This window comes from Ovis aries, chromosome X, assembly GCF_016772045.2.
Source record: "Ovis aries strain OAR_USU_Benz2616 breed Rambouillet chromosome X, ARS-UI_Ramb_v3.0, whole genome shotgun sequence".
Classification (NCBI taxonomy): domain Eukaryota; kingdom Metazoa; phylum Chordata; class Mammalia; order Artiodactyla; family Bovidae; genus Ovis; species Ovis aries.
This window is the reverse complement of record NC_056080.1, coordinates 114,100,629-114,123,967: the sequence shown is the minus strand read 5'-3', so window position 1 is coordinate 114,123,967 and position 23,339 is coordinate 114,100,629. Positions and strand designations below refer to the sequence as shown.

The window sequence follows — 23,339 nt, the reverse complement described above, 5'->3', positions numbered from 1 at the left end:
AGATTCTGGAACTTTAAACTTTCCATGCTGGTTATTTTGATTACTTTCTGTCTTTCCTTGTAAAGCTTATTATCAGAACCAGTAGCAAAGAGCAGTATAGGTGAGAAAGAAGACAGTTGCTCAAATAGAAGAATTGGTACAGTTCAGTGGCTGATTGAACTTACATGCATAGTAGTTCCTTAACTATTGAGGCAAGGTTTTAAGTCTTGGTAACTCTTGGGAGGATGACCACTAGTGTCATAGACCTTGTGAGGAAAATTGGGAGAGGAAACTTTCTATACTGTTATACATTGTTTAGAATATGTTCCTGCAAGCAGAATCTTGGAAAGTGTTTTTCTTAACACTTTAATTATCACAGACATCTATATGACAGTTAGGAATAACTGAGAGATGCAACCAAAATCACATTTTAAAAACAAATTTAGTTAATTACTTAAATAATTATTCCTCTTACTCAACTGGTTTATGTCTTCACTTCTTGGGTACAGTATTTTTCAGACTGGAGTATCCAGCTCCTACACACTGGGAAGACCTAGAATTCACGTTTCCACGTGCTCAGTCTGATGCACAGCCCTGATTTCCTATTTGCAATGTGGGTTGGACAGTGGGCTGACCGAAGTGATCTGCTTCAGCCCCAGGCCCTCGCCCTGACCCACGGCTTGTGACCCACGGCCCACCACCCACAAGCAGCGGATCGCTGACTTCGAGAATGTGTAAAGCCTTGCACATGTCTGCGCCCGCCCTCCCTGGTCAATTAGAAAAGAAACCCGGATGTTTGGGGGGCGGGGGGAGAAGCTGGCGTCTACCCATGAGGCAGCGCGCTTAGTTATATACTTCTGCCCTCTTCTGAGACACTCATTCCGCTCTGAGAGCCGCCGCGGGCCGTCGCTGTGGCTGCAGTCGCCGCCTAATGTTTTCGCGCTCCTCCTCTTTCTCCTCCTCCGAGCCCCAGTCAGGCTGACCTGCCCCGCTCGCGGTAAGTGTCCCCCGCCTGCGCCGCGCGGAAGCAGGCAGGGGCTCTCCCGCGAGGCTGTGGCCACTTTGCTCTGGGGGCAGTTTAGGTGGCCCAGCTATGAGGACTGGGTCGAGGGTCTGGATGCTGGCATAGATCGCCAGGATGGCCCAGGGTGCGGGGGAGGGGACGGACTTGGCGCGGTGGCGGGTGGGCCACCATCTTGCGCCAGCCCGGAGGGGGAGGCATCTCGGAAAGGTAGTTGCTTGGCGGCAGCGTTTGGCCACCCTCAGGCCGACAGCGTTTGGTCACCCTCAGGTCGGAGACGCGCGGGTTGCTGCTGCTCCCTCCTCACCTTCGGGGGCCTAAGTGTCGGTCTGTCCCAGCCTGGTTTTGGCTTTTCTTTCTGCAGGCAACTCCCTTTGGTCTTTTGTACATATGATGCCGATGTTTGGCGAGACCCGCCCACCCTCAAGGCTCTTCAGTGTTGGGAATAGAGGGGAGAGAGGGTCCCGAACTTTCTGGCTCCTGCCCCCCTTGGGCCCCTCCTTTCTGTGCTGACTCCCCCCACCCAGGTTACTGGTCATTCAGTGCTTACACCCTTGTTCTTGCCAAAGGAACCTCTCTCCTTCGTAGAAATCGTGCTCCATTCCGTTATTGTCTAGAGGAGAAGAGCCCTGAGGAGAAACGTGGAGTTAGAGACACAATTTTTTAACTGTGATCGTTGCAGGTTTTACTTAATGAGACGGAAAAATTATCTCATACTGAGGTTTTATCTTTCTCTAGACACGGAGGGAGTTCCTCTTAACTTATCTCAAGTTTTAATGCTATTTTAAAAGGAGAGATCGGAGAAGAAAGTGTCAAGTGAACTAGCTTCTTCTACATCCAAGGAGTTCTCTTTGTTTGCAAGGATTTTTTAGGTGTGTTTTTTTTTTTTAAATCTGTGAACTTAAATTTTGCTTTTATTATTTTCAGGTTTGAACAGTGATTTTTAATGTCTTTTAGTGCCATTAAACATAAAATTAAAACTGAGAAGTAGAGTTTTAACCACAAAATTCTCGTCTTAGCATTTGTGATGTGTCCTGCTTTGGGGGGGGGGGGAGGTTACAGTGAAAATTCAAATTGTCTCCTTAAGCAGAAACTTTACTAAGCCTATGAAGACACCAATTTGCTTATAAAATTAAGGCTGTGTGCCCTTGATGTGTTAACATTGGTACAAATCCCACTACAGTTGTATCTTGCATTTATACATTTCATTGCTATCACCTCCTTTGAGGTGGGCTGCAGGGTGTTGATAGAACTGTTTTGAAGTTGAGGAAACAACCTCAAGGAGATTTTACCCTTAGTCCTGTGGTTAAGAGTGATAGAACCAATTCTTGAACCTAGGTCTTCTGACTCCTTAGCCAATGCTCAGTCCACTATATTATGATCCACTTTTTGTGAGAGTGAAGTGGTTAAGGAGGAAAAGCAAGTAGACTCACCTAAAACATATAGGTAGCATTTTTCCATTTTTTTTCTTTTATATTTAAAATATTTAAGACTTCATATCAAAACAACATTGTAAATCAGCTATTCAGTAAAAGTTTGAAAAAAAATTCATATCTTTTCAACTTTTTAGTATTAAAATAATATTATTTCCAAGTATGTTGAAATTTTGAAAAAAGTCCTATGTTGAAGGGGTCCAAATTTCACCTTCTCCTCTTCAACCCATTTTCATCAGTTCAGTTTTCTAGTTCAATCTAATTTTTTCAGCCTAGGGTTTTACTCCTTGGTAACAGCTTTTTTAGTGGAAAAAGAAAGTAGGGGAATGGATATATATTTCTGTACCTCCTCTTCTCTTCAATTTGTTTTCTTTATTCAGGAGGGCATTTAGAACCATACCCAAATATTTCTGTTGTTCTTATTATACAGGGAAAATACCTAAATGATTAGCAATTTTTGTAAATAGAAAATAACCCATAGTTTTAGTGACAAATAAGATATTTATTGGATATTTATATTGAAAATGTTTTATTTCAAAGGTGCTTTTTTGAAGGTCAGAAGTATTTCACATATTCACCAAATATGTAACCCTGAATATTTTTCTTTTTGCTTCAGAGAAGGACTTAAAATATACATGATTTTCAGTCAGGTGGTTTTAAATAGTGACTCAAGAAGGACTTGGTTTTCTGTATGATTTGTATCAAAAGTTTATCTAGGCCTTTTTAATTCATTCCTTGCAAAGCAGTTTTCTTTTAAGAAGTGTTTTTAATAACCGTATATCAAGAAAAGTAGCCATCCCTACATACCATCTGGGTCCAATGGACTATTTTTCTTTCATTTTTTGTATTTTAAGTCATTTTAGAAATAATTGCATAAGAATAAAAAATAGTGAAACCAGTTTCATTAGATAAGTATTAATAAGACATGGTATACTCCTTTGTATGTTCTTAGAAAAACAAAAAATACATTTCAGAAATTGCTAAAAGTATCCAATTGTCTTTTTATTAGGACAGATCCTAAAGACATTTGCAAAAATGTAAATCAGTGTCATTCTTATTAGATTTTTTTTGTTTTTGAAAAGTTATTTTAATTTATTTATATGGGCATGTGATGGGCTTTTTATTATTTTAAGTTAATATATATTTAATTTTTTCCTCAGTTTCAAGTTCTAATATGGTAAGTATAAATAGATATAATCCACATAAACAAAAAGCTCATTGGAGTCATCAGCAAGTTTTAAGAATGAAGAGTGGGCCTGAGATTAAAAGTTTGAGAACTACTAATCTGGCGTTATTTGTGACAATATTTTAACAGTTCTATACATGGACTAGAATTTTTGTTTCTTTTTAGTGCTTATATTCATCAACTTGTATGACTTTTAGTAAAGAAGGAAATGTTGAGCAAAATAAGGCAAATTACTGTATAATAATTTTTCATGTGCTTTATTTAATCTTCCAGTAGTGTTGCAAGGAAGGTATTACTGTTTTTATTTTACAGATAGAAAAGCTAAGTTCAAAGAGATCAATTAAATATCCTATAGGTTTGGCAACCAGAAAGTAGTAGACTTCAAATTCCCACTCAGTTGTTCAGTTCCTGTGTATAGTGTTCCCATGATTGTGCTCCATATCTTTACTTGATATTTTCCCTAGTGGTTTAGTTTTACTCCTATAAAATGTGAATTAACAATATATACTTCTTGAAGTTACTTTAGAAATTAGTGATTATATAATATCTTATGAAACTTCAGTGAAGTATTTGTTATATAATTTGGCTTTGAAAGGTCCACTATGCACTAGTCTTTTCTCCAGGTTGTATCTTTTACATATGAATTGCAATAAAAACATCTCCTTATAGATAAAATCTTTACTCTGAATATGATATAAAAATTACTTTGTAGAAAGTATATTTTATTAGAATGGTGGTCCATATCAAAAGCTAATGTTAAAATGTTTTAAAATATAGACAAGCTTTGCAAAATATTATGCTAATGATTTTAAATCTTAATGTCAAGTAGCTGTTTTCTACATATAGATGAATTATTAAAGTAAACTGAGATACAAGTTGAAAACTTAAATTAGGGAAGAAATAGTAAAATTATTAAAGATCTGCTCAAAATGTACATAGACTCAAAATATACCTGTGTTTAGGCTTTCAAAAAATAACTTCCACAATATAAAAACTTGGACAAAGACAAGATGATGAGTCTATGTTTTTCTTCTAAATTATATATGATTTGTTCCTAAGATCTGGTTTGAGAGTTTGAATTGTTTTTAGGTGCCAGTGAAGTTGTCTAATAAACCAAGGTATAATACAGTGTTTCTTGGATTTCAGTACAATACCACTTAATTCCTATTATAAGGAAAACATTTTCACAGATACCCTCTTACTTCAAGTATTTAAATATTCTTAGAATTCTTGTACAGTCATAAAATAATCAGGACTGCAAAATCAATGCTATTCAAATCAACCTTACAACACTGAATAATACACTTTGGTGAAACAAAGTCACTAACTACTTCAATTGAGTTTTTCACACCCATAATTCCTATCTACCTAGGCAGTAGCAAGATTTTTCTATTTAAACTTTTTCAGTACCTTCATTTCTCTGTACAAACTGTTACTTTTCCTTTTATTTAGTACAAATACATCATTTAGATATTCTTTCTCTCTGTTCTTTTATTAGGTACCAGCAGTAAAAGTAATGGTACTTGATGACAATGCAGTAGTAAATATAGACAAAAACATGAGTACTGATATAATAAACCAATTCAACTTCTGAGTGTTTACCCAGAGGACACAAAAACACTAACTCAAAAAGATATCTGCACCCCCATGTTCACTGCGGCATTATTATAATGTTATTATTGTAATAACCAAGACATGGAAAAATCTAAGTGTCCATCTTTAGATGAACGAATAGAGAAAATATGGAATATTATTCCACATTATTCCATGGAATATTATTGAGCTATTAAAATGAAGGAAATCCTGCCATTTGCAACAACATGAATGGACCTTTAGGGCATTATGCTAAGTCATAATGTGTGGAATCTTTAAAACATACGCACACTTCATAGATACAGAACACAGATTGGGGGAGGGGAGGACAAAATTGGGTGGAGGTGGCCAAAAGGTACAAACTTCTAATTACAGAACAAGTCCTGGGGATGTAATATAGTGTGGTGTGACTACTATTAATAAGACTGTGCTGGGTATTTGAAAGTTGCTAAGAGAGCAGGGGCTTCCCAGTGGTAAAAGAATCCGCCTGCCAATGCAGGAGATGCAGGTTCAATCAGTGGGTGGAGAAGATCCCCTGGAGTAGGAAGTGGCAACCCATTCCTGTATTCTTGCCTGAAAAATTCCGTGACAGAGGAGCCTGGCAGGCTACAGTCCATGGGGTTGAAAAGAATCAGAAACAACTGAGCACACGCGCTACTGCAAGAGAGTAGCTCTTAAAAGATCTCATCACACACACACACACAACAACTGTAGTGATAAATGTTAATTAGACTTACTCTGGTGATCATTTTGCAATATATATACACGTGTCACATCAGAACTTGAATGTCTCCCTGTTCTACCTCCTGTCTCTCTACTCTGTAATTTTATGGCTTTGCTTCTTTGTTGGTGTCTGTCTTAGGTAGTCATTCTCCATGTAGTGATTTCCATCACCACCAGGCCTATATCCTATCAGCTTATTATATGCCTAACAGCTTTATTCAGCTATAATTCACATAGTGTACAATTCACCCATTTGAAGTGTACAATTCAGTGATTTTAGTACATCCACAGTGCTGTGCAGTTATCACCACAATCAATTTTAAAACATTTTCATCACCCTGTGAAGAACCTCATATCCATTAGGAGTCACTCATTTACCCCCCAATCCTCCCAGCTGTAAGCAACCACTACTCCACTTTCTGTTTTTATGAATTTTCCATTTCTGGAGATTTCATATAAATGAAATCATACAATATGTAGTCTTTCTAGCTTCCTTCAGTTAGTATAATCTCAAGATCCATCCATCCATTTTGTAGTATGTACCAGTACTTCATTCTTTCTATGACCATATTATTCCCTTGTATAGGTATATCACATTTTGTTTCTCCATTAATCAGGCATTTGTGTCATTTACTTTTTTGCTATTATCAATAGTACTGCTATGAATGTTCATCTATATGTTTTTGTGTGGACAAATGTGTTCAATTCTTTCTTGCTAGGAGTGGAATTGCTAGGTTATGTGTTAACTTTTTGCCTTTTCATACTGTTTAGGGGGAAAAGGGAGAAGAGGGCAGCAGAGAATGAGATGGTTAGATAGCATCGCTGACTCAGTGGACATGGATTTGAGCAAACTCAGGGAGATAGTGAAGGACAGGGAAGCCTGGTGTGCTGCAGTCGACGGGGTCGCAAAGATTTGGACACGACTTAGCTAAGGAAACAAGAGCAAATGTTAATTTTAAGTCTTAAGTTTGTGACTGCCAAAGTTTTTCCCACAGTGTCTGCATCATTTTATATTCTTACCAGCAATATATGAAGGTTCCAGTTTCTCCATATGCTGGCCAACACGTTATTAATCTGTTCTTTTTAGTCACAACCATCCTAGTGAGTATGAAATGGCATCTTAATATTTTCAAGTATTTCATCTTGTAAAAGCACATAACATACAATTTACTATTGTAATTCTTTTAATCCACAGATTTTTTTTTAATTTTTGTAGAATTAACTCTTAAAAAATAGCTGAATTTTAGATGTATAAGAGCTGAAACAAGATATATATATATATAATTATTTATACATGCAGTCTCCAAAAACTGAATGGATTATGCTCCAAGAGGTCTTTCATTAGTCAGTTACTTGAAATTCATTTTCCCCCACATGAGACCAGTCTATTGAATTTGGGCATAGTACTCCCACCTGATGGAGAAGGCAATGGCAACCCACTCCAATACTCTTGCCTGGAAAATCCTGTGGATGGAGGAGCCTGGTACGCTGCAGTCCATGGGGTTGCTAGGAATCAGACACGACTGAGCAACTTCACTTTCACTTTTCACTTTCATCCATTGGAGAAGGAAATGGCAACCCACTCTGGTATTCTTAACTGGAGAATCCCAGGGATGGGATTCTGGTGAGCTGGTGGGCTGCAGCCCTGGTGGGCTGCCGTCTATGGGGTCGCACAGAGTCGGATATGACTGAAGCGACTTAGCAGCAGCAGCAGCAGCATCCCTACCTGAGTCAGTAGCTGAGGTGGAGAGTTCTCTTCTTATTTTGGTGTCAACTGTGGGTTGTAGAACAGGGAGACCCTTTGGAGTTGCTATTATAGGAATGCTAAGATACTCCTTACATATTTTGCTAGGTATTCCATTTCTCTAACAAATGACTTAATTTCTCATAAAATTCTTTGCCTTGCCACCAAAGCTCTGAAGTGATGATCTGAGGGTTTTTTTGTGGTGATCGTTTTGGGGAGGCTTAACTGCTTTATTGGGTAACATAGCTTTAGACTAAAGTTATGATCCTAATGGCATCTGAGAGTGTTTATGAACATACTGATTGAGGCTCCTTGGTGGCTGCTCTTGGCCTCAAAAGCTATCTCTGTAGTCATAGGCAATAGATATGACTTGTTTATATAGACTACTTGTGCATTTAGTACTAATGTAGACCTTTTGTGCCAAACAATGTTGTTTACGATCATTTAATAAAAGGGTTCTATTTGAATTTCAAAGGCTGTACAGTGGTGACTCTTAAAAAATACTTTCTATTCTTCATAGCAGTAGGTCCTTAATGCTGAGCAAGAATTGTCATGAATCTATCTGCTTGACATATGCATTAACCTTAATTCTAGTTTAGGGACAAGCAATAACTATTCAAATAATTCAGTTCAGAGGTTTCAGTAGCCGCACCTCAGAACTAGGGACATTTAAGTACAGAATTCACTAGAGAATTTTATAATGGTAATTCAGACATTTCTACCAGTAACTTCTTCTGGAGTTAGTTTTTTTTTTTTTCCCTTGATCTAATGATTAAAGGGAATGATTTGGAATTGGAAGAAGCAAGAAAGCTTGCTGTTGCTAGTCTGAGGATAAAGAAATATGTGGAGACTCAGTTAACTGTTTATCTTAATACTTTAGATTATTGATGTTTAAGTTTAACTTTTTTAAATAGCTTAAAATTTTTTAAGCATGCTTATCTTGTATGTAAAAAATATGGTATGTGCATGAGAATTCAGAATAGAAGTTATTGTTTTAAAAAAGCAATTTAAATGTTTTTTGAAAATGTTTGAATATTTTAAAATGCCCAAAGAAACATAGACTTTAGGTTATAAACTTGTGAAAGTAAGTACTATGATTTATCTATCAATTTTTCCTCTAGAATTAAGCACATTACATTGAGTGCAGAAGGCAATGAGTAATTTTTTTAATGAATTAATTATGATAAAATGTGTCCAATTAGTTTTCTGTTCCTTTCAGTTAGCATTGGTAAGAAACCAAAAAAAGGCCTAAAAGTTTCTTTTGAATGCCTTTTTAAAATAATATTATTTCTGAAATGTGAAGAATAGCAGTTAAAAATTAATGTTACTTAGAATTTCAAACTCAGATTTACTAAAACATGTATTACAGGGTGATTACTCATTTTTATAGGATACCTTTCAAAAATTATTTGTAATTAAATAATTTGTCAGATTTCAAGTAATAAATGCTATTTACATTCAGGATTTTATTTAAAACATTTTCATTCATTCAGGAATGAACCAGTTACGAAAAGTGAGTAGTATGTATATATCAAACTCTAAAGGTAAACTGTTTATAGAGAAAAATATTTGACGTGTGAACATTTAACAAATCCACCCTAATAGTAAGTGTCTTTACTTTATAGGGCAGAAAACTAAGACCTAACTTGCTACCTTGTCTGAAGTCACATGGTGAGTTTCTGGAAACTGAAATGATACCCAGAGATTTTTGAAACCCAAATATCACGTTTCAATATATTTGGTGTTACTTAAAGTGACTCATAAAATTGATTGATGTCATGTGTTAGTGCTTAGGTGACTCTGCAACTTGATGGACGACGACACCTCTTTTCAACCAAAAAGTAAGTATTGCTGCTGCAAGTGATACTAGTGTACTTGGCTCATGTATTGATAATCTTGCTTCATGAGAAAATGTGAGAGAGACGGAGGTGGGCATATTGAAAAAAAAAACACAAAAAACCTCTTAAATTTATTGTAGTAATCTGTGTAGTTGCTAGGTTGTATCTGACTCTTTGCGACCCCATGGACTGTAGCCTGCCAGGCTCCCCTGTCCATGGTATTCTCCAGACAAGAATACTGGAGTGGGTTGCCATTTCCTCTTCCAGGACTGTAGTAATACTATAGTAAAAAAGGAACTACATACAATAAAAATGTCAGTAAAATAGGAATGAGGTGTTTCTTCCTCATCTCCAGTATACATAATTACAGACGTATTTCTATGTGTAGACACAAATATAAATTATTTCTAAATAAGATCATACTATATATACTATTACATGCCCTTAAAATTTTTTACTCATCAATCTATCTTGATTGATTTACTATCAATCTATCTTGAATATAGTGATAGTGATACCCAGTTAATAAGAATGTGGAAGACCTATGTATCTGTATATTAAGACCATCGTATTAACACAGATATAATTTTTTTATTATCAGTATACATGGGTCTCTCATTTTTTTTAAATTTGGCATTCCCTGACTTTGCCTAGTTTCTTAGCCCTTATATTTCCATATGTTAAGTGCTTACTGCATATCCAACAGACTGCTGTGTGTAGGAGGAAATATAAAGGAAGAAGAAACTATGTTCTTTACTCTCAAGGAGCTTACTTTGGAGTTAGACATGTACAGTGATGAATGGCAGAAAAGAAACCAATATTATAAAGCAATTATCCTTCTATTAAAAATAAATAAATTTAAAAAAGAAACAGCAAGGGACTTCCCTGGTGGTCCAGTAGTTAAGAATCCATTTGCCAATGCAGGGGACACAGGTTCGATCCCTGGTCCAGGAAAATGGGGACAGCAAAGCTGGCTCGCCCAAACTGTTGAAGCCTGGGCCCTCTAGAGCCCATGCTCTGCCACAAGTGAAGCCACCAAAGTGAGAAGCCCGCTCACCACAACTAGAGAAAGCCCATGTGCAACAATGAAGACCCAGTGCAGCCAAATAAATAAAATCAATTAGATTAAAAAATAAATGAAAGATAAATTTTAAATAGCATTATCTAATTTTAAATAAGGATATCATCATCTAAGTCAGAACCCTGGAGTTATTAGTTTGTTTTGTTTTTATTTTTTCAGAGTTGTCATCCCATCCACATCTCACTACATATATCTAGCTAAGAGTGAGAGAGCAAGCAATAGAGGAGGTGTACATACTAGGCCTCTGTACTCCCTGTTTTGTTTTTTTTTCTCACAACATCCACTTTCAATAGTTTAGTTGTTAGATCAGTTTTTGCCGTTATCTAATGATTTTTCCATCAAGGAATAGCAGGATTTTAATTTTCTTACACTTCACCACCTAATAAGCATCTCCCAATGTAGTTATTTCTCAATTTCTAGTGAAATCATATTTGATGTTTTTATTGTGATGCCCACATAACATTGTTTGCTGATGTAGCCTCAAATTAAATTTTTTTGGTTTTTAAAATTCACTAAATTTTACTAGAATCTATAGCCAAGTCCTCTCACACCCTTCTGGCACCTCTTAACTTGATTTTCTACATGGTAAAACTTGTCGGATAATCTAACAATTTGATTGTGTGTATGTGTGCATGTGTGTGTGTGCATGTGTTTGGTCTCCTAGAGACATTCCTCCTGGGAGTAATGTTCACTTCTACTCTGGCTGGTTGCTCTCTAGACTTAAAACAGCTATTGCCCTGGGACTTTCTTTTGTCTTTGATTGTGTTGAATGTCATGTTTTCTGCATTCCATTGTTTTCCTCCTTAAGTCTCATATTTTGATATGGTCTTCCTAAGAAAATAAGGGTGAATGGGAGGTAAATTTTGTGTGATGTTGCTGGCCTTTATTTTTTTTTTTTTACTATCTAATGCGTGTCCATTTATTTCACAATTATGAAAGAAATCACCCACCCTCTGCCCCATCCCCCCAAAACAGTCTCTTTTTACACTTAAAAGCTAAAACCAAATGAAGATAGACAAGTTAATTTCAGTACAATTATTTTTTCAATGAAGCTGTCAGAATTAGAGTTTAAATTTCTTACAAGTGACCAATGTCCAAGTGATGTGCTTAGTTGCTCAGTCCAGTCCAACTCTTTGTGACACCATGGACTGTAGCCCACCAGGCTTCTCTGTCCCTGAGGATTCTCCAGGCAAGAATACTGGAGTGGGTTGCCATGCCCTCCTCCAGGGGATCTTCCCAACCCAGGGATTGAACCCGGGCCTCCTACATTGTAGGTGGATTCTTTAGCATCCGAGCCACAGGGAAGCCCAATGTCCAAGTGACTTATAGGGAAATCCTGATTATTGACTGTATTACAAGTTAGCAAATTCTAGTACAAAAATAGCCTGTGTGCTGGAATAGGCTTTCCTTTTACATAGGGGCTTCCCTGATAGCTCAGTTCATTAAGAATCCGCCTGCAATGCAGGAGATACCAGTTCGATTCCTGGGTCAGGAAGATCCTCTGGAGAAGGAATAGGCTACCCACTCCAGTATTCTGGCCTGGAGAATCCCATGGACTGTACAGTCTGTGGGGTTGCAAAGAGTCAGACACAACTGAGCGACTTTCACTTACATAGGCCTCAGGTTAGTCTACATAATCCCTTAATGTCTTGGGGTTTTTTTCTTCACAAATGGCTCATTCATCATAGCTGAAGCAGCCTGGCACCCCTGATGATATCTGTGCTGGGTCTGCCTGGGGCTGTGCTGGAGACAGCAGGCTTGGGCATGCATCATTGGTCTGGGGGCAGCAGGGCAGAGACCCAACTCCACTCCAAGCCCTGGAAGGAGGGAAGAGTTGTGGGCAGAGCTGCCTAGGACAGGGGCACTGTGCAGGACAGCCCACTTCCTGTGGCCTCGGTGGTCAGTAGAGCCCTGCCCTCGGTGTATGCGGAGGAAGTGGGCAGGCTACTTGTCCATAAGGAGATTGAGCTTCTCCTGGAACTCGGTGAACAGGTGCTGGAAGCAGAACTTCTGTGGACTCCCACTGACTTCAGTGGAAGTGTGTTCCAGCCCCAGTAAGTCCTTGCACTATTTCCGGGAGTTGGTATTCAAACCTTTTGCTCACGAGGTAATGTGCGCAAGAGGAGGTACCGCGAGAGAGGGGGTACCACGAGAGGGAGGGAGGGGTACCACAAGATAGGAGATACCACGAGAGAGAATGTACTGTGCGAAAGCAAGAACCATGTGTAGAGGCGTTACTGTATGAGAGCACATAACCGTGCATAGCGGAGCCAGTGGAAGTACCACAAGAAGGGTGTACTATGAGAGAGGTGGGTACTGCGAGAGCAGGTACTGCATGTGGAAGCAGTACCGAGAGAGAGAACATCATGCGCATAGGCCAGTGGTGCTACTGCAAGAGAGGGGGTACTGCGAGGGGGGAAGGGGTAGTGTGAGAGGGAAAGGGATAGTGCGAGGTGGGAGAGGGGTAGCGCGCAAGAGGAGATACCACGAGAGAGAACATACCATGCGAGAGCACGAACCAATTGTAGAGGCGTTACCTCGTGAGAGGAGATATTGCGCATAGCAGAGCCAATGGCAGTACCGCAAAAGAGGGGTGTATTGCAAGAGAGGTGGGTACACCGAGAGAGGACGTAGCACGAGAAAGAGGGTAGCGCATGTAGAGGCAGTACCGTGTGAGAGGACATCCTGCACATAGGCCAGTGGTGGTATTCTGAGAGGGGGGGTACCGCAAGGTGGGGGGAGGGGTAGCACAAGAGCGGAGATACCACGAGAGAGAACGTACGGTGCGAGAGCACGAACCTATTGTAGAGGCATTACCACGTGAGAGGACATACTGCTCATAGCAGAGCCAATGGCGGTACCACAAAAGAGGGGTGTGCTGTGAGGGAGGTGGGTACCCCAAGGGAGGACGTAGCATGGGAGAGCGAGTACGGCATATAGAGGCAGTATCGTGTGAGAGGACATCGTGCACATAGGCTAGTGGTGCTATTGCGAGAGGGGAATACCACGAGGTGGGGGGAGGGGTACGCACGGGAGGAGATATCGCGAGAGAACGTACCGTGTGAGAACACGAACCAATTGTAGAGGCGTTACCACGTGAGAGGACATACTGCGCATAGCAGAGCCAATGGCGGTACCACAAAAGAGGAGTGTGCTGTGAGAGAGGTGGGTAACCCGAGAGAGGATGAAGCACGGGAGAGCGGGTACTGCATGTAGAGGCAGTATCATGTGAGAGGACATCCTGCGCATAGACCAGTGGTGCTATTGAAAGTGGGGGAGCATAGCACGAGGTGGGAGGAGGGGAAGCGCGAAAAAGGGAGGGGTAGAGCGAGGGAGGGAGGCGTAGCGCCAGAGAGGAGATACCACGCGAGAGAACATACCGTGCGAGAACACGAACCAATTGTAGAGGCATTACCACATGAGAGGACATACTGCGCATAGCAGAGCCATGGTGGTATCAAAAAAGAGGGGTGCGATGTGATAGAGGTGGGTACCCCGAGAGAGGACGTAGCATGGGAGAGGGGGTACTGCATGTAGAGGCAGTACCTAGTTAGAGGACATCCGGCACATAGGCCAGTGGTGCTATTGCGAGAGGGGGTACTGCGAGGTGGGGGGAGGGGTAGTGCACGAAAGAGATATCGCGAGAGAGAACGTACCGTGCGAGAGCACGAACCAATTGTAGAGGCATTACCACGTGAGAGGACATACTGTGCATAGCAGAGCCAATGGCGGTATTACAAAAGAGGGGTGTGCTGTGAGAGAGGTGTGTACCCCGAGGGAGGACGTAGCATGCGAGAGCGGGTACCGCATGTAGAGGCAGTATCGTGTGAGAGGACGTCGTGCGCATAGGCCTGTGGTGCTATTGCGAGAGGGGGGTACCGTAGAGTGGGAGGAGGGATAGCGCACGAGAGGAGATATCGCGAGAGAACGTACCGTGCGAGAGCACGAACCAATTGTAGAGGCGTTACCACGTGAGAGGACATACTGCGCATAGCAGAGCCAATGGCGGTACCACAAAAGAGGGGTGTGCTGTGAGAGAGGTGGGTACCGCGAGGGAGGACGTAGCATGGGAGAGCGGGTACTGCATGTAGAGGCAGTATCGTGTGAGAGGACATTGTGCGCATAGGCCAGTGGTGCTCTTGCGATGGGGGGGGGGGGGGGGGGCAGCGCGAGCGAGGGAGGTGTAGCTCACAAGAGGAGATATCGCGAGAGAGAACGTACCATGCGAGAGCGCAAATCAATTGTAGAGGCATTACCAAGTGAGAGGACATACTGCACATAGCAGAGCCAATGGCGGTATCACAAAAGAGGGGTGTGCTGTGAGAGAGGTGGGAACCCCGAGAGAGGACAGAGCACGGCGAGAGCAGGTACCGCATGTAGAGGCAGTATCATGTGAGAGGAAATCGTGCGCATAAGCCAGTGGTGGTAGTGCAAGAGGGGGTACCGCGAGGTGGGGGGAGGGGTAGTGCACAAGAGGAGATATCGCGAGAGAGAACGTACCGTGCGAGAGCACAAACCAATTGTAGTGGCGTTACGTGAGGACATACTGCGCATAGCAGAGCCAATGGCGGTACCACAAAAGAGTGGTGTCCTGTGAGAGAGGTGGGTACCCCAAGGGAGGACGTAGGATGGGAGAGCGGGTACGGCATATAGAGGCAGTATCGTGTGAGAGGACATCGTGCACATAGGCTAGTGGTGCTATTGCGAGAGGGGAATACCACGAGGTGGGGGGAGGGGTACGCACGGGAGGAGATATCGCGAGAGAACGTACCGTGTGAGAACACGAACCAATTGTAGAGGCGTTACCACGTGAGAGGACATACTGCGCATAGCAGCCAATGGCGGTACCACAAAAGAGGGGTGTGCTGTGAGAGAGGTGGGTAACCCGAGAGAGGATGAAGCACGGGAGAGCGGGTACTGCATGTAGAGGCAGTATCATGTGAGAGGACATCCTGCGCATAGACCAGTGGTGCTATTGAAAGGGGGGGAGCATAGCACGAGGTGGGAGGAGGGGAAGCGCGAAAGAGGGAGGGGTAGAGCGAGGGAGGGAGGCGTAGCGCCAGAGAGGAGATACCACGCGAGAGAACATACCGTGCGAGAGCACGAACCAATTGTAGAGGCATTACCACGTGAGAGGACATACTGCGCATAGCAGAGCCAATGGCGGTATCACAAAAGAGGGGTGTGCTGTGAGAGAGGTGGGTACCCCGAGGGAAGACGTCGCATGCGAGAGCGGGTACCGCATGTAGAGGCAGTATCGTGTGAGAGGACATTGTGCGCATAGGCCAGTGGTGCTCTTGCGGCGGGGGGGGGGGGGGGGGGGGGGGGGGAGCGCAAGCGAGGGAGATGTAGCTCACAAGAGGAGATACCGCGAGAGAGAACGTACCATGCGAGAGCGCAAACCAATTGTAGAGGCATTACCAAGTGAGAGGACATATTGCACATAGCAGAGCCAATGGCGGTATCACAAAAGAGGCATGTGCTGTGAGAGAGGTGGGAACCCCGAGAGAGGACAGAGCACGTGAGAGCAGGTACCGCATGTAGAGGCAGTATCATGTGAGAGGACATCGTGCGCATAAGCCAGTGGTGGTAGTGCAAGAGGGGTACCGCGAGGTGGGGGGAGGGGTAGTGCCCAAGAGGAGATATCGCGAGAGAGAACGTACCGTGCGAGAGCACGAACCAATTGCAGTGGCGTTACGTGAGGACATACTGCGCATAGCAGAGCCAATGGCGGTACCACAAAAGAGGGGTGTGCTGTGAGAGAGGTGGGTAACCCGAGAGAGGATGAAGCACGGGAGAGCGGGTACTGCATGTAGAGGCAGTATCATGTGAGAGGACATCCTGCGCATAGACCAGTGGTGCTATTGAAAGCGGGGGAGCATAGCACGAGGTGGGAGGAGGGGAAGCGCGAAAGAGGGAGGGGTAGAGCGAGGGAGGGAGGCGAAGCGCCAGAGAGGAGATACCACGCGAGAAAACATACCGTGCGAGAGCACGAACCAATTGTAGAGGCATTACCACGTGAGAGGACATACTGCGCATAGCAGAGCCATGGCGGTATCAAAAAGGGGTGTGCTGTGATAGAGGTGGGTACCCCGAAAGAGGACGTAGCATGGGAGAGGGGGTACCGCATGTAGAAGCAGTACCTAGTTAGAGGACATCCGGCACATAGGCCAGTGGTGCTATTGCGAGAGAGGGTACTGCGAGGTGGGGGGAGGGGTAGTGCACGAAAGAGATATCGCGAGAGAGAACGTACCGTGCGAGAGCGCGAACCAATTGTAGAGGCATTACCACGTGAGAGGACATACTGCGCATAGCAGAGCCAATGGCGGTATCACAAAAGAGGGGTGTGCTGTGAGAGAGGTGGGAACCCCGAGAGAGGACAGAGCACGTGAGAGCAGGTACCGCATGTAGAGGCAGTATCATGTGAGAGGACATCGTGCGCATAAGCCAGTGGTGGTAGTGCAAGAGGGGGTACCGGGAGGTGGGGGGAGGGGTAGTGCACAAGAGGAGATATCGCGAGAGAGAACGTACCGTGCGAGAGCACGAACCAATTGCAGTGGCGTTACGTGAGGACATACTGCGCATAGCAGAGCCAATGGCGGTACCATAAAAGAGGGGTGTGCTGTGAGAGAGGTGGGTACCCCAAGGGAGGACGTAGCATGGGAGAGCGGGTACGGCATATAGAGGCAGTATCGTGTGAGAGGACATCGTGCGCATAGGCTAGTGGTGCTATTGCGTGAGGGGAATACCACGAGGTGGGGGGAGGGGTACGCACGGGAGGAGATATCGCGAGAGAACGTACCGTGTGAGAACACGAACCAATTGTAGAGGCGTTACCACGTGAGAGGACATACTGCGCATAGCAGAGCCAATGGCGGTACCACAAAAGAGGGGTGTGCTGTGAGAGAGGTGGGTAACCTGAGAGAGGATGAAGCACGGGAGAGCGGGTACTGCATGTAGAGGCAGTATCATGTGAGAGGACATCCTGCGCATACACCAGTGGTGCTATTGAAAGCGGGGGAGCATAGCACGAGGTGGGAGGAGGGGAAGCGCGAAAGAGGGAGGGGTAGAGCGAGGGAGGGAGGCGTAGCGCCAGAGAGGAGATACCACGCGAGAGAACATACCGTGCGAGAACACGAACCAATTGTAGAGGCATTACCACATGAGAGGACATACTGCGCATAGCAGAGCCATGGTGGTATCAAAAAAGAGGGGTGCGATGTGATAGAGGTGGGTACCCCGAGAGAGGACGTAGCATGGGAGAGGGGGTACTGCATGTAGAGGCAGTACCTAGTTAGAGGACATCCGGCACATAGGCCAGTGGTGCTATTGCGAGAGGAGGTACTGCGAGGTGGGGGGAGGGGTAGTGCACGAAAGAGATATCGCGAGAGAGAACGTACCGTGCGAGAGCACGAACCAATTGTAGAGGCATTACCACGTGAGAGGACATACTGCGCATAGCAGAGCCAATGGCGGTATTACAAAAGAGGGGTGTGCTGTGAGAGAGGTGGGTACCCCGAGGGAGGACGTAGCATGCGAGAGCGGGTACCGCATGTAGAGGCAGTATCGTGTGAGAGGACATTGTGCGCATAGGCCAGTGGTGCTCTTGCGGCGGGGGGGGGGGGGGAGCGCAAGCGAGGGAGATGTAGCACACAAGAGGAGATACCGCGAGAGAGAACGTACCATGCGAGAGCGCAAACCAATTGTAGAGGCATTACCAAGTGAGAGGACATACTGCACATAGCAGAGCCAATGGCGGTATCACAAAAGAGGGGTGTGCTGTGAGAGAGGTGGGAACCCCGAGAGAGGACAGAGCCCGTGAGAGCAGGTACCGCATGTAGAGGCAGTATCATGTGAGAAGACATCGTGCGCATAAGCCAGTGGTGGTAGTGCAAGAGGGGGTACTGCGAGGTGGGGGGAGGGGTAGTGCACAAGAGGAGATACCGCGAGAGAGAACGTACCATGCGAGAGCGCAAACCAATTGTAGAGGCATTACCAAGTGAGAGGACATACTGCACATAGCAGAGCCAATGGTGGTATCACAAAAGAGGGGTGTGCTATGAGAGAGGTGGGAACCCCGAGAGAGGACAGAGCCCGTGAGAGCAGGTACCGCATGTAGAGGCAGTATCATGTGAGAGGACATCGTGCGCATAGGCCAGTGGTGGTAGTGCAAGAGGGGGTACTGCGAGGTGGGGGGAGGGGTAGTGCCCAAGAGGAGTTATCGCGAGACAGAACGTACCGTGCGAGAGCACGAACCAATTGTAGTGGCGTTACGACGGGAGGACATACTGCGCATAGCAGAGCCAATGGCGGTACCACAAAAGAGGGGTGTGCTGTGAGAGAGGTGGGTAACCCGAGAGAGGATGAAGCACGGGAGAGCGGGTACTGCATGTAGAGGCAGTATCATGTGAGAGGACATCCTGCGCATAGACCAGTGGTGCTATTGAAAGCGGGGGAGCATAGCACGAGGTGGGAGGAGGGGAAGCGCGAAAGAGGGAGGGGTAGAGCGAGGGAGGGAGGCGTAGCGCCAGAGAGGAGATACCACGCGAGAGAACATACCGTGCGAGAGCACGAACCAATTGTAGAGGCATTACCACGTGAGAGGACATACTGCGCATAGCAGAGCCATGGCGGTATCAAATAGGGGTGTGCTGTGATAGAGGTGGGTACCCCGAAAGAGGACGTAGCATGGGAGTGGGGGTACCGCATGTAGAAGCAGTACCTAGTTAGAGGACATCCGGCACATAGACCAGTGGTGCTATTGCGAGAGAGGGTACTGCGAGGTGGGGGGAGGGGTAGTGCACGAAAGAGATATCGCGAGAGAGAACGTACCGTGCGAGAGCGCGAACCAATTGTAGAGGCATTACCACGTGAGAGGACATACTGCGCATAGCAGAGCCAATGGCGGTATCACAAAAGAGGGGTGTGCTGTGAGAGAGGTGGGTACCCCGAGGGAGGACGTAGCATGCGAGAGCGGGTACCGCATGTAGAGGCAGTATCGTGTGAGAGGACGTCGTGCGCATAGGCCTGTGGTGCTATTGCGAGAGGGGGGTACCGTAGAGTGGGAGGAGGGATAGCGCACGAGAGGAGATATCGTGAGAGAACGTACCGTGCGAGAGCAGGAACCAATTGTAGAGGCGTTACCACGTGAGAGGACATACTGCGCATAGCAGAGCTAATGGCGGTACCACAAAAGAGGGGTGTGCTGTGAGAGAGGTGGGTACCGCGAGGGAGGACGTAGCATGGGAGAGCGGGTACTGCATGTAGAGGCAGTATCGTGTGAGAGGACATTGTGCGCATAGGCCAGTGGTGCTCTTGGGACGGGGAGCGGAGGGGGGGGGGGCAGCGCGAGCGAGGGAGGTGTAGCTCACAAGAGGAGATATCGCGAGAGAGAACGTACCGTGCGAGAGCACAAACCAATTGTAGTGGCGTTACGTGAGGACATACTGCGCATAGCAGAGCCAATGGCGGTACCACAAAAGAGTGGTGTGCTGTGAGAGAGGTGGGTACCCCAAGGGAGGACGTAGCATGGGAGAGCGGGTACGGCATATAGAGGCAGTATCGTGTGAGAGGACATCGTGCGCATAGGCTAGTGGTGCTATTGCGAGAGGGGAATACCACGAGGTGGGGGGAGGGGTACGCACGGGAGGAGATATCGCGAGATAACGTACCGTGTGAGAACACGAACCAATTGTAGAGGCGTTACCACGTGAGAGGACATACTGCGCATAGCAGAGCCAATGGCGGTACCACAAAAGAGGGGTGTGCTGTGAGAGAGGTGGGTAACCCGAGAGAGGATGAAGCACGGGAGAGCCGGTACTGCATGTAGAGGCAGTATCATGTGAGAGGACATCCTGCGCATAGACCAGTGGTGCTATTGAAAGCGGGGGAGCATAGCACGAGGTGGGAGGAGGGGAAGCGCGAAAGAGGGAGGGGTAGAGCGAGGGAGGGAGGCGTAGCGCCAGAGAGGAGATACCACGCGAGAGAACATACCGTGCGAGAGCACGAACCAATTGTAGAGGCATTACCACGTGAGAGGACATACTGCGCATAGCAGAGCCAATGGCGGTATCACAAAAGAGGGGTGTGCTGTGAGAGAGGTGGGTACCCCGAGGGAGGACGTAGCATGCGAGAGCGGGTACCGCATGTAGAGGCAGTATCGTGTGAGAGGACATTGTGCGCATAGGCAAGTGGTGCTCTTGCAGCGGGGGGGGGGGGGGGGGGGGGAGCGCAAGCGAGGGAGATGTAGCTCACAAGAGGAGATACCGCGAGAGAGAACGTACCATGCGAGAGCGCAAACCAATTGTAGAGGCATTACCAAGTGAGAGGACATACTGCACATAGCAGAGCCAATGGCGGTATCACAAAAGAGGCGTGTGCTGTGAGAGAGGTGGGAACCCCGAGAGAGGACAGAGCACGTGAGAGCAGGTACCGCATGTAGAGGCAGTATCATGTGAGAGGACATCGTGCGCATAAGCCAGTGGTGGTAGTGCAAGAGGGGGTACCGCGAGGTGGGGGGAGGGGTAGTGCCCAAGAGGAGATATCGCGAGAGAGAACGTACCGTGCAAGAGCACGAACCAATTGTAGTGGCGTTACCACGTGAGGACATACTGCGCATAGCAGAGCCAATGGCGGTACCACAAAAGAGGGGTGTGCTGTGAGAGAGGTGGGTACCCCGAAAGAGGACATAGCATGGGAGAGGGGGTACCGCATGTAGAAGCAGTACCTAGTTAGAGGACATCCGGCACATAGGCCAGTGGTGCTATTACGAGAGAGGGTACTGCGAGGTGGGGGGAGGGGTAGTGCACGAAAGAGATATCGCGAGAGAGAACGTACCGTGCGAGAGCGCGAACCAATTGTAGAGGCATTACCACGTGAGAGGACATACTGCGCATAGCAGAGCCAATGGCGGTATCACAAAAGAGGGGTGTGCTGTGAGAGAGGTGGGTACCGCGAGGGAAGACGTAGCATGGGAGAGCGGGTACTGCATGTAGAGGCAGTATCGTGTGAGAGGACATTGTGCGCATAGGCCAGTGGTGCTCTTTGTCGGGGAGCGGGGGGGGGGGGCAGCGCGAGCGAGGGAGGTGTAGCTCACAAGAGGAGATACCGCGAGAGAGAACGTACCATGCGAGAGCGCAAACCAATTGTAGAGGCATTACCACGTGAGAGGACATACTGCGCATAGCGGAGCCGATGGCGGTACCACAAAAGAGGCGTGTGCTGTGAGAGAGGTGGGTACCCCGAGAGAAGACGGAGCCTGGGAGAGCGGGTACTGCATGTAGAGGCAGTATCGTGTGAGAGGACATTGTGTGCATAGGCCAATGTTGCTATTGGGAGAGGGGTGAGTACCGCGAGGTGGGAGGAGGGGTAGCCCGAGTGAGTTAGGCGTAGTGCGAGAGAGGAGATATCGCGAGAGAGAACGTACCGTGCACGAGCACGAACCAATTGTAGAGGCCGTTACCACGTGAGAGGACATACTGCGCATAGCAGAGCCAATGGCCGTACCACAAAAGAGGGGTGTGCTGTCACAGAGGTGGGTACCCCGAGGGAGGATGTAGCATGGGAGAGCGGGTACTGCATGTAGCGGCAGTATCGTGTGAGAGGACATCGTGCACAATGGCCAGTGGTGCCCTTGCGACGGGGGGCGGGGGGTAGCGCGAGGGAGGGAGGTGTAGCTCACGAGAGGAGATACCGCAAGAGAGAACGTACCGTGCGAGAGCGCAAACCAATTGTAGAGGCATTACCAAATGAGAGGACATAGTGCACATTGCAGAGCCAATGGCGGTATCGCAAAAGAGGGCTGTGCTGTGAGAGAGGTGGGTACCCCGAGAGAGAACAGAGCATGCGAGAGCGGGTACCACATGTAGAGGCAGTATCGTGTGAGAGAACATCGTACGCATAAGCCCGTGGTGGTAGTTCGAGAGGTGGTACCGCGAGGTGGGGGGAGGGGTAGTGCAGGAGAGGAGATATCGCGAGAGAACGTAACGTGCGAGAGCACGAACCAATTGTAGAGGCGTTACCACGTGAGGACATACTGCGCATAGCAGAGCCAATGGCGGTACCACGAAAGAGTGGTGTGCTGTGAGAGAGGTGGGTACCCCAAGGGGGGACGTAGCATGGGAGAGCAGGTACCGCATATAGAGGCAGTATCGTGTGAGAGGACATCGTGCGCATAGGCCAGTGGTGCTATTGCGGGGGGGGGGGGTACGCATGAGAGGAGATATCGCGAGAGAACGTACCGTGTGAGAGCACGAACTAATTGTAGAGGCCTTACCACGTGAGAGGATATACTGCGCATAGCAGAGCCAATGGCAGCACCACAAAAGGGGTGTGCTGTGAGAGAGGTGGGTACCCCGAGGGAGGACATTACATGGGAGAGCGGGTACTGCATGTAGAGGCAGTATCGTGTGAGAGGACATCGTGCGCATAGGCCAGTGGTGCTATTGCAAGAGGGGGGGGTACCGCGAGGTGGGAGGAGGGGTAGCGCGAGGGTGGGACGGGTAGCGCGAGTGAGTTAGGCGTAGTGCGAGAGAGGCGATCCCGCGAGAGAGAACGTACCGTGCGAGAGCGCGAACCAATTGTAGAGGCCATTACCACGTGAGAGGACATACTGCGCATAGCAGAGCCAATGGATGTATCACCAACGAGGCGTGTGCTGTGAGAGAGGTGGGTACCCCGAGGGAGGACATAGCACGTGAGAGCGGGTACCACATGTAGAGGCAGCATTGCGTGAGGGAACAT

General features: G+C 46.4%; 1 protein-coding gene across 12 annotated transcripts in view; it reads left to right on the top strand.

Moving 5' to 3' along the window:
- The first annotated feature begins 857 nt into the window (after window positions 1-857).
- The window catches only part of ZNF280C (zinc finger protein 280C), a 73,450-nt gene continuing 50,968 nt past the window's right edge, over window positions 858-23,339 (top strand). For 2 of the 12 annotated variants that reach the window (XM_060407829.1, XM_060407825.1), the window contains exons 1-4: window positions 858-976; window positions 1,792-1,872; window positions 9,305-9,350; window positions 9,474-9,520. In XM_060407829.1, coding sequence (XP_060263812.1) covers window positions 9,490-9,520 — 31 coding nt within the window. In that variant the 5' untranslated portion in view covers window positions 858-976; window positions 1,792-1,872; window positions 9,305-9,350; window positions 9,474-9,489. Of the gene's footprint in view, window positions 977-1,738; window positions 1,873-9,304; window positions 9,351-9,466; window positions 9,521-23,339 lie in introns of all 12 variants that reach the window. The other 10 variants (XM_060407828.1, XM_042241648.2, XM_060407827.1 and 7 more) reach the window with 5 other exon arrangements.